General features: G+C 36.6%; 2 protein-coding genes across 7 annotated transcripts in view; one reads left to right on the top strand and one right to left on the bottom strand.

Annotated features, from left to right (window-relative positions):
* Positions 1-4540: 4540 nt before the first annotated feature.
* Positions 4541-16869, bottom strand: part of SLC35A5 (solute carrier family 35 member A5) — a 38165-nt gene continuing 25836 nt past the window's right edge. For all 5 annotated transcript variants that reach the window (XM_069069853.1, XM_069069855.1, XM_069069856.1 and 2 more), the window contains 3 exons: positions 10678-10745; positions 7218-8001; positions 4541-5725 (listed from right to left, as the gene is read on the bottom strand). In XM_069069853.1, the coding sequence (XP_068925954.1) occupies positions 5657-5725; positions 7218-8001; positions 10678-10745 (921 nt within the window). In that variant the 3' untranslated portion in view covers positions 4541-5656. The remainder of the gene's footprint in view (positions 5726-7217; positions 8002-10677; positions 10746-16869) is intronic.
* Positions 12047-16869, top strand: part of ATG3 (autophagy related 3) — a 57249-nt gene continuing 52426 nt past the window's right edge. For both annotated transcript variants that reach the window (XM_069069861.1, XM_069069859.1), the window contains exon 1: positions 12047-12106. In XM_069069861.1, coding sequence (XP_068925962.1) covers positions 12062-12106 — 45 coding nt within the window. In that variant the 5' untranslated portion in view covers positions 12047-12061. The remainder of the gene's footprint in view (positions 12107-16869) is intronic.

Genomic DNA, 16869 nt, shown 5'->3' with positions numbered 1-16869 from the left:
GGGAAGCTAAGGCTGGTGAATTGCTTGAGCTTGGGAATTCTGAGTTGCAATGGGGGCTAAAGACATTAAGTGTTGGTGCTAAGTTTGGCAAATAAGGTGACTGATTGAGAGTGGGGAGCCACCAGGCTGCCTGAGGAGGGACAAACCGACTCAGATCTGAAACAGAACATGTCAAAACTCCCATGCAGTTTAGCAGTGGGGTCTAGCCTATGAGTGGCTGCTACATACCATCCAGTCTAGGTGAGATAGACATCTAGTTTCAAGAAAAAATAAAAGGAATATAGAACAAAAATCACCAGTTCTACCTTACCTACTCCAATCTTGGCAAGTGAAGCTCCAAGGTAATCTGTATAGACCTTAGCCTAGTAGTACTGGGTATGAAAGAGCTGAAAGGAATCTACTTGACCTTACACAAATACAGGGTTGGCCTGAGGGAATGACTTCTGGTGGAAGCAAAGGGAAGGACTCTTTCCTTGTTGGTTGAAATAGACTTAAGGCAGAAATTTGGCTTAGACTAACACTTTATACCATATTCCACAATACATTCTTGATATGTGACCTTAGTATTGAAGATCATACTATTAAAAAAAATAGAAGAAAAGCAGGTCATATACCTCTCACAGCTACAGATTGGACATGTTCTTGAAACAGGGGATAGAGGCAATTATAATCGAGTGGTTACATGAAACTGAAAAGTTTCTGCACAAACAAAATAAATGAACCATGAATAAAATGGGAAGTGGTAAAATAGGAAAAAATCTTGGCATCAATAAGAGTATGGTAATCAAGATATATAGACAATGAATAGATAATAAATATCTATATCTATATGTAGATACGTATATAAATATATATCCACACATATCTCTTAACTGTATATATGCTATATAGATACATAATAGATGTTAAATTATTTTACGTACATATACACACACAGACAAAAGCCATTCCCTAATAGATAAATGGTCAAAAGATATGAAAAAGTTCTTAAAAGAATTGCAAACTATTAACCACATGAAAAAATGCTCTAAATGACTAATAATAAGAGAAATGCAAATAAAAATAATGCTGAGATTTAATCTTAAACCTTGTAAACTGACAAAGATAACAAAAGGTGGGAATAGTCAATGTTGGAGAGAGTATGAGAATATAGGCACTAGGTAGAGCTGTGCATCATTACAATTGTTTTGGACACTAATGTGAAAATATGCAAATAAGTGAGTTAAAATGTCCACATCTTTAGATCCAGAAATTTCATTACTTGTCTTGTACAAGGAAGCCATTGATAAGGAAAATAGTCCCTATATGTACCTAAATATTTACAGTAGCACTTTTTGTGATAGCAAAGAACTGGAAACAAAGTAAATGCCTATCAACTGGGAAAGGTCTAAATAAATTATGGTACATGAATATAATGGAATATTAACATGCTATAAGAAATGAAAAATCGGGGTGGCTAGGCGGCACAGTGAATAGAGCACCAGCCCTGGAGTCAGGAGTACCTGAGTTCAAATCTGGCCTTAGACACTTAACATGAAATTATCCGTGTGACCTTGGGCAAGTCACTTAACCCTAATTGACCTACCTTTCCCCCTCCAAAAAGAAAAAAAGAAATGACAAATGCAAAGAAGCATGGAAAGGTCTATATGAACAGATACAGAAAACAATATACATGATGACTACAATATAAATGAAAAGAACTGCACACACACATCAAAACTGAATGCTGGAAAATTATATCCAAGCATATCTTGAAAGAAGAGAAATGAGAAAATTATTTCCACCCCACTTCTTTATAGTAATCAGAGGTCCACAAGTGTTTCACATTGCACTTATTTTCAGATTTTTGTTGACATGTTGACCAATTATGCTGATTCTTTCCTCTTTTTTTAAATCTTAAAAATACTACTTGTTAAGTGGGATGGGTTTCTGGGAGAGGAAGGAGTTATATGAGAGATACTCGGGAAAATATGGTGACTTTTTAAAAAAAGTACATCATCAATAGAAATTTATTAAAAAAAAAAGAAATAGACTCAAGGTTATGAACACTTTCCCAAGAGGGCTCTCACCACTGTCCTGCAGTGAAGAGGTCACATAGAAGATCTAAGTTGCCACAAGTTTGGCAGTAACAGGTCAGTGAATAACTAACAAACGATATCATCAGCCTTTTGGGGAACATCTAGCAGTTTCAGAGAGGAATGTTTCAGTAAGGGGTTGGCACTGAGATCATGAGTTGTCTGGGTTACCTTTTATGTCCCTCCCAATTCCCAATGTATGGGAGAATGTGTCTATGTGTGTATAAGGCTGTGCGTGTGTGTGTCTCCCTTGTTATTTCCTTTGCTATTATGTTAAATGATTTTGCTTTGAATTAATATTTTAAAGGTTAGTCAGATAAAAAAAAGCTACAACTAGGAATTTGTGAGCTTGGATATTGACCCAAAGCATGGTTTGAACCTGGGTTTAGTTTTTGGGGGTCCATGTTTGTGGGAGGAGGGATCTAAGTTACATGAGAGTTTTCTCTTCCTCAAAACCTTATATTTACTTATTGGCATGCATGTTGTTTCTCTAACACAATGTAACTCTCCAAGGGTCGGGCCTATATTGTTTTTGTCTTTGTAGCTTGAGTGCCTTGCACACTTCAGCAATGAAAATCGATTGAATGAGTTGATTTGCTTTACCAATCTATTACAAAAAGTCGGTGGCAGATATACCTATATGTGCAGAGAACATTGGTAGAGAATTCAATTAAATATACCAAATATTCAGCACTTTGCTAGGCACTCAGTGATACAAGATTTAGACAAGCCATAGTTTCTTCCCCTAGGGAATTCAAGTCTACTAGAGAAAATGGAATATGCATAACATATATGGAAAGGCAACTTTCTAAGATTGTAAGTTGCAAAACAGTTGTTGATATGCATTATTAGAGGGAGTTTCCTCACTAGGAATAGTTGTCAAAGAAATCACAGGTCCAACCAGAGTAAAAAAATACAATAAATACCTGAGGACAGTAGAGAAATACAAATTACTATATGAGGTCAGAGGTGCAAGGTTACACCTGGAAGTTTGTGTAACAAGGACTTTCCTCCAGTGTAGAGTCCTTAAGGTTTTTTAACTTTAATACATATTTTTTTTTTCCTTTCTGGAATGAGAAACAACTAAGAATGGAGCCTGGCAGGAAAAACATATTCTGAAAGAGTCATGGAGGATTCTTGGCCTGAGCGTGGGAAAAAGCAGAACAAAACAAAAAACATGGTACTATGGCAGAAAAGAGAGAGGGTGCTGGTAAGTGGTAAGTACCATGAGAACTGAAAGCAGGGCTTGGGGAAGGGAAGAAAACCAATTTCATAATTCTCCAGGGGTTTGTTCTGATCTTAATTAAGGATGGGGAAATAGATGAATATGGAAGTCCTAGTTTAGTGTTCTCATTCTACTCTCAATTCTCCTTGCATTTATCTGAGTACATGTGTTTCCCAGCAGAAAGTAAGCTCTTTGCAGGCATTGTATTACACACAGTAGGTGTTTAATAAATGTTAAATTAACACTGACATATCTACATATCAGATGGTTTCTAAGGGGAAAAACAAACAAACAAATCTTCGGCAACTTTGGCACAGAGGGCCAGACTTTCCTGTGGCTATAAGATCTGGGCCAATGCCGCAGACATCTGAACCAGGGAATTTTGTTGTTGAGTAGTTTGTCCTGTCTAACTTTCTATTTGGAAAGAAATCCCATTTGGGTTTTTCTTTGCAAAGATACTGATAGTTCACTATTTCTCAGCTCGTTTTACAGATGAGGAAACTAACCAAAAAGTATTAAGTGATTTGTCCAGGGTGACACAGCTAGGAGGTACCTCAAGCTAGAATTGAACTTAGGCCCTCTTGACTCCAGACCAGCACTATCCACTGTACCACCTCGATGTTCAAATGAGGGACACTCTGGTGAAACCAGACTGACAGTCCAGGAGGATCACTGTAGTGTGGCTATGTCCCTGATTTAGCTCAAAGTGTGACATTCTTGAAAGAAGCAACCAGCCCAGAAAGACAGCTGAGTCCATAGAATCATTACTGATATACCTGACTCAACCTGTGGTCTGAATCAAATTACGGGCTATTCAGAATCAATGAAAGGACCAGATTCAGTCTACTGGCTGTAGGGTGTTAATCCTTTATAATCACAGAATTTTACAGAACCTCAGTGGCCTTCTAGTTCAGGCTCCGTCCTAATGGAGGAATCCAGGAAGGTGAGACCAGATGCCACCTTCTTATATCATGATGTGATATGCTAGAAATAGTACTAATCTGTGATCAAGAAACTTGAGTTTTAGAGCCGGCTCTATCATACTATTATGTGAGTTTGGGCAAGGTACCTTCTCTTCAGCTCAATTTCTTAATCTGAAAAATGGAAAAAATACTACCTACCCTATCTATTGTATAGTGCTATTAATTATTATTCAAATAATAATAAGTAACCATTATTATCCAAATAAGCAAATCATTATATGTGAAAACACTCAGAAAAAGAATGAAAGTGATACAAATTATTGTAAAATGTTTTATTTAATAAGTCTTCCTGTTTGAAAATAATTCGTTCATATCTTTACAATAGTAATATTTGTTTTCAAAGTCCTCTACTTGAGGAACTCTCATTCAGGCATTCACACTATTCTAACTTTGAATCAATCCTCAACTCTGGAAAAATATGATACAGGAAGTGGACACACACCTGTCAGAAACACTGCGTAATAATTCACAAGCATATTAATAAAATATTATTCACTGAGATTTAATTATATTAAAAATAATGAACTTGAAGGTTTTTTTTTGAGATTTTTTAATGGAGAAATAAGCTCTTGCTTGTTCCAATGAATAAACTATTGGGTACAAGTGGCAACTACGGTGATCTGGAAATTCCATTTTCATTTAAATTGTTGTTCACTTAAGAAGTTTATACAACAATCACTAAAATCTTATTGCTCATAAATCCCATAAAATTCAAATTTGGACATTTGGTTTTAGAAAAAATAAGTTAATTCTTTGGCAAAAGAAAAAAAATAATAAACAAATCCCACATTCTGCTGAGTCATCAGATATTTGGATCCTTTAAAGCAAAAATTTGATTAAGGGTTCCTATGTTCCTTAAGAGAAGAACAAAGATATCACTATACCCTCAAAATCTAAGGGAGTTACTTAGGTAATATTTATATCTGTAGAGAGAAAAATAAAAGATTTATCTTTCCCTCAGGGGCAGGGGAGCCATGAGGTCCATTTTTTGGCAAGGAGAATCCTAACTTCTCTGAACCTTAGGAAATTCTGAAACTGCAAACCAGAGACAGGTTATAATCTGTATTCATGGGAGGAACTGCCACACTGATGAAATCACAGGTCTTTGATGGACTTCATGTGTTCTTCCCACAAGTTTAGAGGGTTAGCTAAAGTGTGTACTGCACATTTTTTGGCACTTTAAGTATACCCTGTAAATATTTCACACTGAACAATAAAGTGTGGGGCTAGTGCTACTGTGCCCCAATACCATAGTTATTTCCTGGAGCCTCTGGTCTTGGAGTGGTATTCTCTACCAAAGCAAAAAAGGAAAAAGGAAAACATTCAAAATCAACAGCTGATTCTCGAGAACTGCCATTTGTTTGGGGTCTTAACTAGAAAGTATCGTCTTCTGATTCATTGTCACTGTTGGGTTTAGTCAGAAGTTCCAGTTCTTCTCCATCCTAAAGGAAAATGTGGAAATCAACAGTACATTAAAACAATGAACTATAATTATAATTTTCAAAGACTCCTCAAAATGGGGGCTGGAGAATGATAAATTTTGCTTTGCTGAACTATTGCTCAGATCAAAAAGGCCTATTTAGAGCTTGTAAAACCGGCTACCAAAGATCTTATAAAACTAATTTTATAATAGAGATACACTACAAAGTTAAAACCACCCTGCTGTATTTTGTGGCGATACTTTAAAAAAAAATGTAGATAGCACACTCTGCTGGTCATTACCAGTAATGGTGACGGACAAAAAAAAAAATCCAACACTCTTCCCTCCTACCCTCCCTCCCCTGCTTCCCCTTCCCCCCTCCCCGAAGTTATCCTTTTCAAAGGTCCTCGAAAAGTGTTGGCTCTATCTTTTAGATAATAAGAACAATAAATACTTGTTATTCAACTAAAAGATAGAGCAAAAGATTGGCATCTTTTATTTGGGCAGAAAATTGCTTCTGAAATAGTCATTTCCAAACTTTTTCTGCCAAGCAATAGTTCAGTCACCAAGAATAGAGAAGCACAACACTGAAGGAAAATCTCTGTATAGGGGGCTTATAGAGCTATGGAGACATTTTTCAGGGGAAGAGTGAAATGTTAATTATTTGAAATGTTTAAAAGCACGTGTGTAAATATGAGGAAATGGTTCGTCTACGGCTAAATAAGGGGTAGGATATATTTTATTCATCCAATAAATATTTATTATACAACTACTGTGTTTAATGCACTGTGTGGGCTATTAGGCCTGATACAAGGATAAAGTGCTGCTTCCCTCAAAAGGGCTTATATGTCTTTGTGTAAATAATCAACTAACTCTCATTCACCCCATTAAGATGATCAAGATTCCTGTCTACCCCAACCGATATTCAAAGTAAATGTCTATTTTGTTTACAGAAGCTTTTTCCTACTAAAAAAAAAAATCTTGTCATATGATGCATGACAGAACTGTAATGTCATACTACAGACATGTGGAATCTGGCCTTAGACATTTACTGTGTGACCCAGGGCAAGTCACTTCCTCTGTTTGCCTCAGTTTGCTCATCTGTAAAATTATGATAAAGGCACTTATCTCACTAGGCTGTTGTGAAGACCAAATAAGATAATAGTTGCAAAGTCCTTAGCACAGTGCCTGGTATGTAGTAAGCACAATATTCACTATTGTTATTCATGAATGAAGGGAAAATTAAGGAGATCAATTAGGTTCATTTTTGTATTATTGCTTACATTTCCATGTTTAAATGCTATTTCCTCAACTAGATCATGAGGCTAGGATTTGGGGTCACATTTTTTGTATATCCTATATAGCATCTGGCTTCTTGTCCAGGTATGCAATAAATATTTGCTTATCTAAAATATATTTCCAGAGATTCATGAAATTAACTCCCATCTTTTTATTTTAAAATCATCCCTAAAATTCTAGTGGAGGGGACAGAAAGTAACATTCTAGGAACTCACCCCACTTGACCGTTCCCAGAGATTGCTGCTCAGATCTTTGGTTCTCTCTTGCATTGGAGTATATGCCAGGTTTCTAGTTTTACTAGAGTTATAAATAAATATAGAAAGAAGGACTGTTGGGGCTTCCAAGAAGAACTCCAAAGATGGTTTGAAGTCAAAGACCAGGACAGATATTGTAGTGATTATCACCGTTGTGACTTGAGCCATCAGAACATGAAACATATTATCCAGGAATTTCAAAATAAAGGCTACTGAGAGACCCTGGAGAGCAGTGACAAAAATAAGTGCTACTGAAAATGCATTGTGGCCATAAAAAATCCCACAGTTCTTCATTTGGCCATGGTTAGTGGTCTGAAGGCTTAGGGTCAGTCCATTGAAAAACGCTCCAAAGGCATAGAGTTTGCTATTTTGTATGAAGATATTTTCAGTAAGCTGGTCCCCTTCCTTGAATATCTTTTCATTATAGATGTTGGCCATCGAGGAAATAAAACACTGAACTATCACAAGCACATGACCCAGGCCCAGGTGGATATGACTGAAAGTCCTGGCAGTAGTATTCCATTTGACTTCAGGAAGAGTCCATTGCTTTGCTGTGCAATTGTCTTTTCCATGGCACTCACTGAGTGGCCTTGTGAGGAGGAAACAAGAGTTGGATGAGCTGAAAAAAGCATCATGATGAAATCCATGTCTTGTCAAGTGTGTATTTTCAGTCCCTGTAGTCAAGGCCACAATTGACAAAAAGAGAATCAGCAGAGAAGCCCATTGGATCCAGGTGAGATGTCGCCTATTCACAAAGGAAAAAACAAAACCATATTGACTTGGTGTATTTTACCCTATATCTTTCATGGTTATCATTAAACCCCACTCATTAGTATTTGTATTACTAAATCCTGTACTGCTCTCAAATAATCCCCTGCTGCCTGAGTTCAAAGAAAATGGATGTTTCTGGGTCTTAAATTTAAGCTTTTAATTAGCATTTATGGGACATCCTTCCCTTCAGGTCACTGAGTCAACTCACACTGAAACTCGTTTCAGAACCCTTTCTTCTAACTTCTATATCTAATTATCCTGTTTTAAAGGTTCAGACTGGCTTTCTTGTCTACTGCTTCATTGGCCAAGTTCTTGACCTATAGTGATAGGGCTCTTGTAAGCTGTACTCACAGATCACTGCATCATAATCTTGGGAAAGCATCAGATTCATAACAGATTAGTAAGAAAATAAACATATCTTTAAGTATCAAAAACTGTTGAAAAAGAAATATTATAGCATAGATAGATTTGCACAACTAAATATCAGATTAAATTCCTTAACATAAACATCTAAACATTTGAGGATAGGGAAGGAAATAGTTGCTGTGGGTTAGAGGGTACATTAGTGACCAAAAGACCATCAAGCAAAAGACAGGACATATTTCTTTCAAGTGGTCTGACCCAAAATGAAAATGAAGTTTTGAGTCTTCTACTTGTATTTTTGTGTTTAATTACTGGACATTGCCTAAAATGTTATCATAAAATGGTTTTAATTTGACAAATTGTGATGTTAAAAAAAGTTTATTGCAATAAGTATGATTTTCATTATGGCTTGGGACCCCATTTCCTTCCCCCACACATCAGAATACATATCCAATTTTATAATGGAAATTGATAGGAAAATACTATTGCACCCACAGACATTTGCTTGACAGACAGAGCTATTTTCTAGACAGGCCTTCTTAAACTTTTTCTACTCAAGACCCCTTCAGCACTTTGGGGTTGTGATCCATAGTTTAAGAAGTGCTGTATACTTATTCATAAAACTGAATGTAATTTGTAAATATTTCAAAATATATTTCTGAAAATCTCCTTAAAATACCTGGTAGTTAAGAATTTCAGTTTCATAATTCATTAAAAAATGCATATAAAGTCTTAGACAGTACTAAAAAAGCTAGCACTATGCTGATTTGGATGAGAAGAGTTTTAATGAAGATTTTCTTCTCTAAATATGCCTCCTTTCCCCCACCTGATTAAGGATAATAAAAGAAAATTTCCTCTGAGCAAAGGAAAAATCTTCAAGGAGTTCCTTGGACTTGGGGAACTGCTGAAGGCACCATATTATTTGCCATTCCTTGAACAGATAAAAGCCTGACTATTGTATATCATAACTGATTAGTCATAGTCTCATGCAGATGTGACTTGCAGTTTGGTGAATCAGAAATGAAAAAAAAAAAGGATGCCATGTTAAAAACAAAAAGGACAAGCAACTAATATAATATCATTTGATTAGAATTAAGGAGGGTTAAAGACTTGGAGAACAAAAGCTTCAAATGGAGGCAGTGTGGTGTGTTATAAAAAAAGACTAAACTTGGGACCCAAAAGATCTCAACGGGAGTCCCAAGTCTGAGCTTGGGCAAGTCATACAACTCTCTAATCTATGAAAGAGGGAAAATAATATGTCCTTTGCCTTCTCATAAGTTTGTTGTGATCCTCAAAAGAGACAATTTTACTTTTTGACAAAGTAATAGCAATAGAAATGTAAGCTAATCAATATCTTAATTTAGGATACTTTAGTTACTGTACTTTTAAATAGTGCCTAATTAACAAAGTTTATAATACCTAATGACGTTAATTTAAAATTATTACTAAAATATGATGCAGAGATTGGTTCCCCATGACTGAAAATGTGGTTCAATTCCTTTTAGTTTGTCAGATTTCTGACTAGCTTAGAATGAGATAATTTGTTCCACAGGAATCTGAAAGATAGTTCTATCATACTGTGTAAAGTTTAAGTCTATTATTATTACTCTACAGTCTATTTGTAACACACCAAATTTCTTGTCTTAAAAGCTATTTTTACAATGAGAAAAGCTACAATTAAAAAAAAATACTTTAATATATTACATAAGGCATTTTGTAGCCCTATCTTCCAAACTAAAATCAGGGAACTCATGGCCTCCCACATTTGCACATGAGGCTTTGCAAGGATGAATGAATGAAAATACAATTACTAATTGCTCCTATGTCTTAAGCTCAGTGCTAGTGAAGCATGGGGATACAAATGGAGAAATCAACAGTCCCTGATCTTAAGAAGCCCATACTCTAATTGGGAGAATGAGAGGATGGGGGGAAAGATGAGTGGAAAGGCCCAGAAGCTTTAAGGATACAAGGATTCTTATGAACTATTTGCAGAAAGCCAGAGCCTCAAAAATAAAATACCAACAATACCTTGTACATTTATCTTTCTTTAGAAGAGCTCAGACTACTTAATATACCTTATCAAAGGGATTTGGTCAAATTTTCAGTGGAGCTGTGACTTGAGTTTGCCTGCTTTCCAGATGGGTTAAATAACTTGCCCAATACAACAAAAACAACTAGGAATAAAATCCAAATTGGATTCTGAGATTATGGTGTTCAGGGTATATCATCTGAAACAGGGTAAGGCAGTTTTAAAGTATTATATATGCTTTCACAGTAAGTTACTTACTTTAGCACTATCCTGAATAGAAGAGCTGTTGTTAAAATGCTAAAATTTGAGAAGAGCACAGCCATGGCCTAGAAAGAAACAGAAGATAGGGTTACAACGGAAACAAAGCAATGACCTCAGAAATCTCACAACTTGGTGCTCATTTGACAAAAAGGTTTTCTGGTCAAAATATAGAGGTTATTAGGGCAGCTCTTTCACTAGAGGATTAAGTTCCATTGTTATTACTGGGTAAATTTATGCAGATATAATCAAATATTAGGCAGACTTTGAAAATCCATGCTCCCCTGTTGGGACTGCCCATGTAAACAATCTGCATGTGCAAATTCAGAGATAGACATGAATTCTGAAGGTTTGGCTTTGGAAGCTAAGTGAGCAGTAAGATAGCAATTTTCATCAAATTTCATATTCACAATGCATATCTCTAGTTCTCAAAGTGATTCTTTGAGACTTCTCACTGATTTCTATGAGATAAGCAGGGGTCAGTTACTATTATGTTCCCAAAACAGGTGAGGAACAAATTATCTCCTTCTAGGCTAGTTAGAGGCAGCTAGGTAGCAGTGAATGGATAGAGAACTGGGCTTGGAATCAGGAAGACTCCATATTCATGAGTTCAAATCCAGCCTCAAACACTTGCTAACTGAGTCACCCTGGTCAAGTCACTTCATCCTATTTGCCTCAGTTTTCTCACCTGTAAAACAAGCTAGAGAAGGAAATGGCAAACCACTCCTGTATCTCTGCCTAGAAAACCCCAAATGGGGTCAAATAGAGTCAGGCATGACTGGAACAAGTGCACAACCACAAGGTTAGTTAGTTAATGATCTGTGAAAGGAACTGAGGAACTGAACCAAATTTTCAAACTTTAATTCATGAGGTTCTCAGTGTTTCTTCAAAATTAAGAGCTGACTTCTTTTGGATTTTACTTATTTTCCCCCTTATCTTGAGGAAATATGGTACAGTGGAAAGAATACTGACTCTCTTGAGTTGGAGGGCCTGGATTCAAATCTTATGTCTATACCTTAGTTTCTTTATCTACAAAATGAGGGGATTGGACCAGATGGTTTCTGAGGTTCTTTCCAGTTTGAAATCTAAGATCTTATGATATATGACTTTCATTTAGAAACTAGCTGATCTTCAATTTTTAAAAAAAGTAAGTCATTCTAACTGGCCAGTATGTAACTTAAATCATAAGTTTATTTTCTTCACCAAACATCCATTAGTAATTGTCAAAATGTTGAATAATTGTGAGTTCTCTCAGGATTTTCATAGCAATATAAACAGTGGTGATCTTGGTATATGACTTGTAGGTTTGGTTCTTCCAGTTTTGCTAGGCATTACTCCATATTTAAAAAAAAAAAGATATAGAAGCTGGCTCAGAGACAGAGTCATGCCGACTGGTAAATTGCTGGTGCAGGAGAGGGAGGAAGGGAAGGTAGGACCCAAACCAGACCTTCTTACTCCAAATCCAATGATCTTTGCTATACCATGCTTCTGTATTGCTGATTTACTGGCACTTTCTCTTTTCAAAGTACTTTCAAGTTTCCTTACTGGGAGTTCCCTATACCAACGAAATCACTTCTACAATCTTGGAGAACTTAAAATCTTGTATTACTTTATTAGATATTCATGGGAATCTACATTGGGATGAGGGGTAGTTGGTACATTTTGTTGAAGACAGATGTCTGTAGGGTGTGCAGTGGTGATGGTAATTCTGGACAAGGGTGATGGAAATTTTGTCACATAAAAACAATTTTATCTGATCAAACGAATAGGGAAAGCTATTGACAGTATAGACATAGAACAAGCAACACATTTAGTTTTGAACACCCAATCTTATTCTTATTGGTCTTCGTTATGCTCAGAATGTGGTTATTTTTAATATTCTTGACTTCACAAAGATAGCAAGAAGCTGCAGTGAGTTAGCTGAAAGTGGATAAGAGCAAATAGGACAAATCCTACTTTCTTCCTGAGGACTTACAAAAGGAGACAGGAAGTTCGACCTAGTTTGAAGTCCAAGGGGGGGATAGGATCCCTCTGGAAAGTGTGTTTGCCAACACTAGAGGACTTCTGCTGTAACACGGAGGACCAGTTGTCAAGAATGTTTCAGAGGGAATTCATAGTCAGGGTCAGGATAGCTCCTACTTACTATTTCTAATACAAAGGTAATAACTTGATCTGGTAGAATTATTTATACTAAAACATCAGTTGCTTTTTTTTTAAAGGTAATTTAGATTTGGAACCAAATAAGAATGCTTATCTTTCTCTACTCTTCTAATGCCCATTATCTTTGTTAAACTCCTAATTTGGCCCAGATTGCTTCACTTCACATATGTTCCAGCTTCCTTCCCTAACAGAAACCTAGTTCTGTCCAGAAGACACTGCATCGCAGGGTGTTTCTTTCCATGCCCCGAAAGACACAAGGCCAAGAGGAATAACCATACTCCTTACTCTTCATGGCCACCTCCACATCACCTCCTTTATCACCATTTCTCAACAACCTCTCCTCTGAAGTTCAATTCATCCATCTAGTCTTGATTCCTATTGCAGTCATCTACTGGCATTCAGTTCATTCTCCCCCTTCTCAGTAAGTTCAGAACCTAGCTCACAATATTTTCTTCACCTGACCCCCTGTTCTTGTACTTGAGGCTTCAATATACACATGCTGACATCACTAACTTCTTTATGTCTACAATCTCCACTTCAGTTAAACACAGGATAGTGAAACCCTTGGTCAACGATATGTATTCTGTTGGAAATACAGCACTTTGAAATTCCACCTATCCTTTTATCTTTTATGCTTCATTCTTACCAGGGACTTAATCACTCTATCCTGCCTTTTTCTAAACCATTACCCCTCCTCAGGTTCTACTTTTTTCCTTTCAGGATTGATCCCATGATAGTTCAGTTCAATTAACACTCTCCTCCACCTTTGCATTTTTTATCCTATTGTCCAGTCTTGCCAAACACCAACTACTCAAAAATCTTCATTAGCTCCCTGTATCATTACTTAATCCCTCTGGGTCTTAGTTTCTTCAACAGTAAAATGAGGAAGTTGGGTTACATGGCTTTTGAGGTTGCTTCCAGCTCTAAATTTTTGATAATGGATGATTCTAGATAAATTTAACTTTCTTAACCTAGCATTTAGAGACTTCAATCTGGCATTTAAAGTCCTTATCCTAATCCCATGGGATTGCGAGCTCCTTTATAGGAGGGACCTTCTTTTACCTTTCTTTGTATCTTGGCACAGTGCCTGGCACATAATAGGTACTTGATGAATATTAGGTCAATATTATTATCAATGACACTAACTATTCATCTAAGTTTGCAGTAGAATGCTTATTAGCTCCCTTCTCTCCCCCCCCCCCATCTCCACTACTTTACCTTCTAGTTACATTGGCCTAGTAGCTATTCCTCAAATCTGACTTTCAAATTTATATGAGCTAGCCCCCACGTATGAGCTGTCCTCTTTTCAATTCTGCCTCTTAATGCCTGATTTCATTCAGAGCTTAACTCTGGTACCACTTCCTATGTGAAGTCATTCCTGATCCACTCCAAATTTTTAGAGTGGAACTTAAAAAATGTTTAAACTTCCTTCTCTCCTGAAGTCCCTTCCTGTATAACATAAGCTCCTGATGGCATGGATTGTTTGGTTTTTGCCTTTGAATTCTCAGTACCTCCCCAATATTAGACACAATAAATATTTATTGAGTTGAGTTAGATTATTGGTAAAAAATATTACACAAATGTTGACTAATAATGGAAATGTAGAAATTCAAATGTCACTTTTTCACAACCATTGCCTCCCCAAATAGAGCTAGAAAATAAAGAAACTGTGAAATATGTTCATGATTATTTATTTATTGTGCACCTGCAGGGAAGACAGCACTAACTGTTCTAGATGTAGTTCAGTTTTAGGGAATTTTAAAGCTAGTAAAGCTTAAAACAACACTAAGAACTTTGGGACACCCTGCATATAGTTTTGGTTAGGTAAAATAAAAGTTAAATGGTAATAGCAATAACTTTAAGGTTTTACAAAGGATCTTACATGTTATCTCATCCAATTCTTACAACCCTGAGGGGTAAGTGCTATTATTATCCATGTTTTACAGATGAAGAAAATGAGGTTGAGATAGTCACTTAACGGCTCGTGCAAGGTTCCAGAGCTATCAACCATGAGTGAGGATTTGAATTAAAGTCTTCCTGATTCTCAATTCCCTAGTCTATCTACTGTGCCCCTAAGCTACTGCTAAGAAGTTTCCTGTCTTTTGTAAAGATAAGTCAGAAAATCACAGCCAAAATGTGAACACACAGATTCATGAACCTATAATAACGTACATATAAAGAAGGGAAGGTTCTATCGGTATAATGAGCTAGTTGAGGAGATGAGGTGTGTGACAAGTTACTAACAAAAGTCTTCCTGGGAGAGTTGAATTTTTAAGTTAATATTACAGCCTGGAATAGCATGGAACAGTCTAGGAAAAGGGTAATCTGGTTAAAGAAACTGTTTGACTTTCCTTTAGATCAGGTTAACACATCCCCCAATATGAATAGCTTGGGTGAGTAACTAAAACAACCAGAATAGCAAATACTGAGCATTTAGATCATCTGGATCTCATACCGCTGAGTGCCAAGGAGAGCAAAGCTTTGAATATGACATTCCAAAAGGCAAAAAGGTAAAGGCTTAAGATCAAGAATAACTCATCTGGCAAAAATAAGTATAACCTTACAAGGGGAAAAACAGCTCCTTAATGAAATGGAGGACTTCCAAGTATTGCTGATGAAGAGACCCAAGCTGAGTGGATACTTTGAAATACAAACACAGCAGTTATGAGAAGCATAGAAAGGTAAACACATAGAGCAAGGGGAAGGGATTATTTGAACTAAGTATGTAGCCAACCCATTAGGAGTCAGGAGCTCTTCCCTTAGGCTTCTGACCTACACATTAGCATGGTCAAACCAGAGGCAGGTAAGCTGTACCCAAGTGAATCAGTGACTAGAGCCTTGTATAGCCCTTCCATCTTATGGCTAAGTAAACTTCCTTTTGTTAGCTTTTTTTTGAAAGAAAAAAATAAATGAATAAAATGCAGTGAGAGCTCTGATGAAGTTAGACAATGTGCATTTGCAGTGGATTCAATCTGGATGATTTTGTGACTTCCTCTAGTAGTATTTTGTGCCTCAGGAGTAGGACCAAAGATGGCAACATAGTGCAAAGCAAATAGTGCTGCTGCCTTGGGAGTCAGGGGACCTTGGCTCAAGGTCCAGCCCTGCCACATTCTCTGTGTGAACCTGAGCAAGGGACCTCAGCATTCTCTTCTATAAAATGGGAAGACTGGAGAAGGCAGATGTGAGGGTTTCTTTCTATTATAAATCTAAAATCCAATGATTCGAAGGTAGATGCTCTTAAAACGAGGATTAGAAGGGTTTAAAAAGTTTTGGGATAAAAGGAAAAAGGTGTGTAAGAACTATGCACAGTGCTTTTTTTTTTTTTTACACAGGTTAAATCTAGGGTCCAGACTCTGAAAGGAGAGAAGAAAAGCCAGAACAGAAGAAGACTGAGAGTATAGAGGAAAGGAAAGATTAGGTAGAGGAAGACTGTGGGAAAGGGTAAGAAAAATACCAGGAAATAATGATTTGAGAGGGATTTTTTTGAGTTCTGGATCAGCCTGGGATGGTAGTAAGATTTAGGGTGATTGTTCTTGTCAGCTGCTAAGCTCCACTGGTGAGAGAAACCAGAATTGAGGAGGCTGATAAACTTTATGAAGCCAGGGATGTTTGTGGGGTCATCAACCAAAAGAGCAAGGGCAAAGGTTGGTGTGGAAATTAATGTAAGTCGGGTACTAAGGATTTATTGAGAAGTAGATGAAGGCAACAGGGATCTGAACACTACATAGAACTAAATAATTGAAGAAATATAAATTGCTCATGGTAAAATTAGCCAAGAAAATGAAAATGACACTACCTAAATTAATTCACTTATTCAGTGCCATATTAAGCTACCAAAATATTACTTTATTTAGAAAAAATAGTAATGAAATTCATATGGAGGCAAAAATAATTTAAGATTTCAAGGGAAATGACAAAGAAGTTGGAATGAAGGAGAACTAGAGGCCTAGTATTACCAGATCTCAAACGATACTACAAAGTAGTAATTCTCAAAACAATTTTGTACTAGTTAAAAAACAGAGAGACCGGTAA

Source organism: Petaurus breviceps, unplaced genomic scaffold (assembly GCF_028583685.1).
Source record: "Petaurus breviceps papuanus isolate PSGF00001 unplaced genomic scaffold, PetGlider_PUasm1.0 90792, whole genome shotgun sequence".
Lineage (NCBI taxonomy): Eukaryota > Metazoa > Chordata > Mammalia > Diprotodontia > Petauridae > Petaurus > Petaurus breviceps.
The sequence above is the reverse complement of the archived record's forward strand: the minus strand, read 5'-3'. Positions and strand labels throughout refer to the sequence as shown.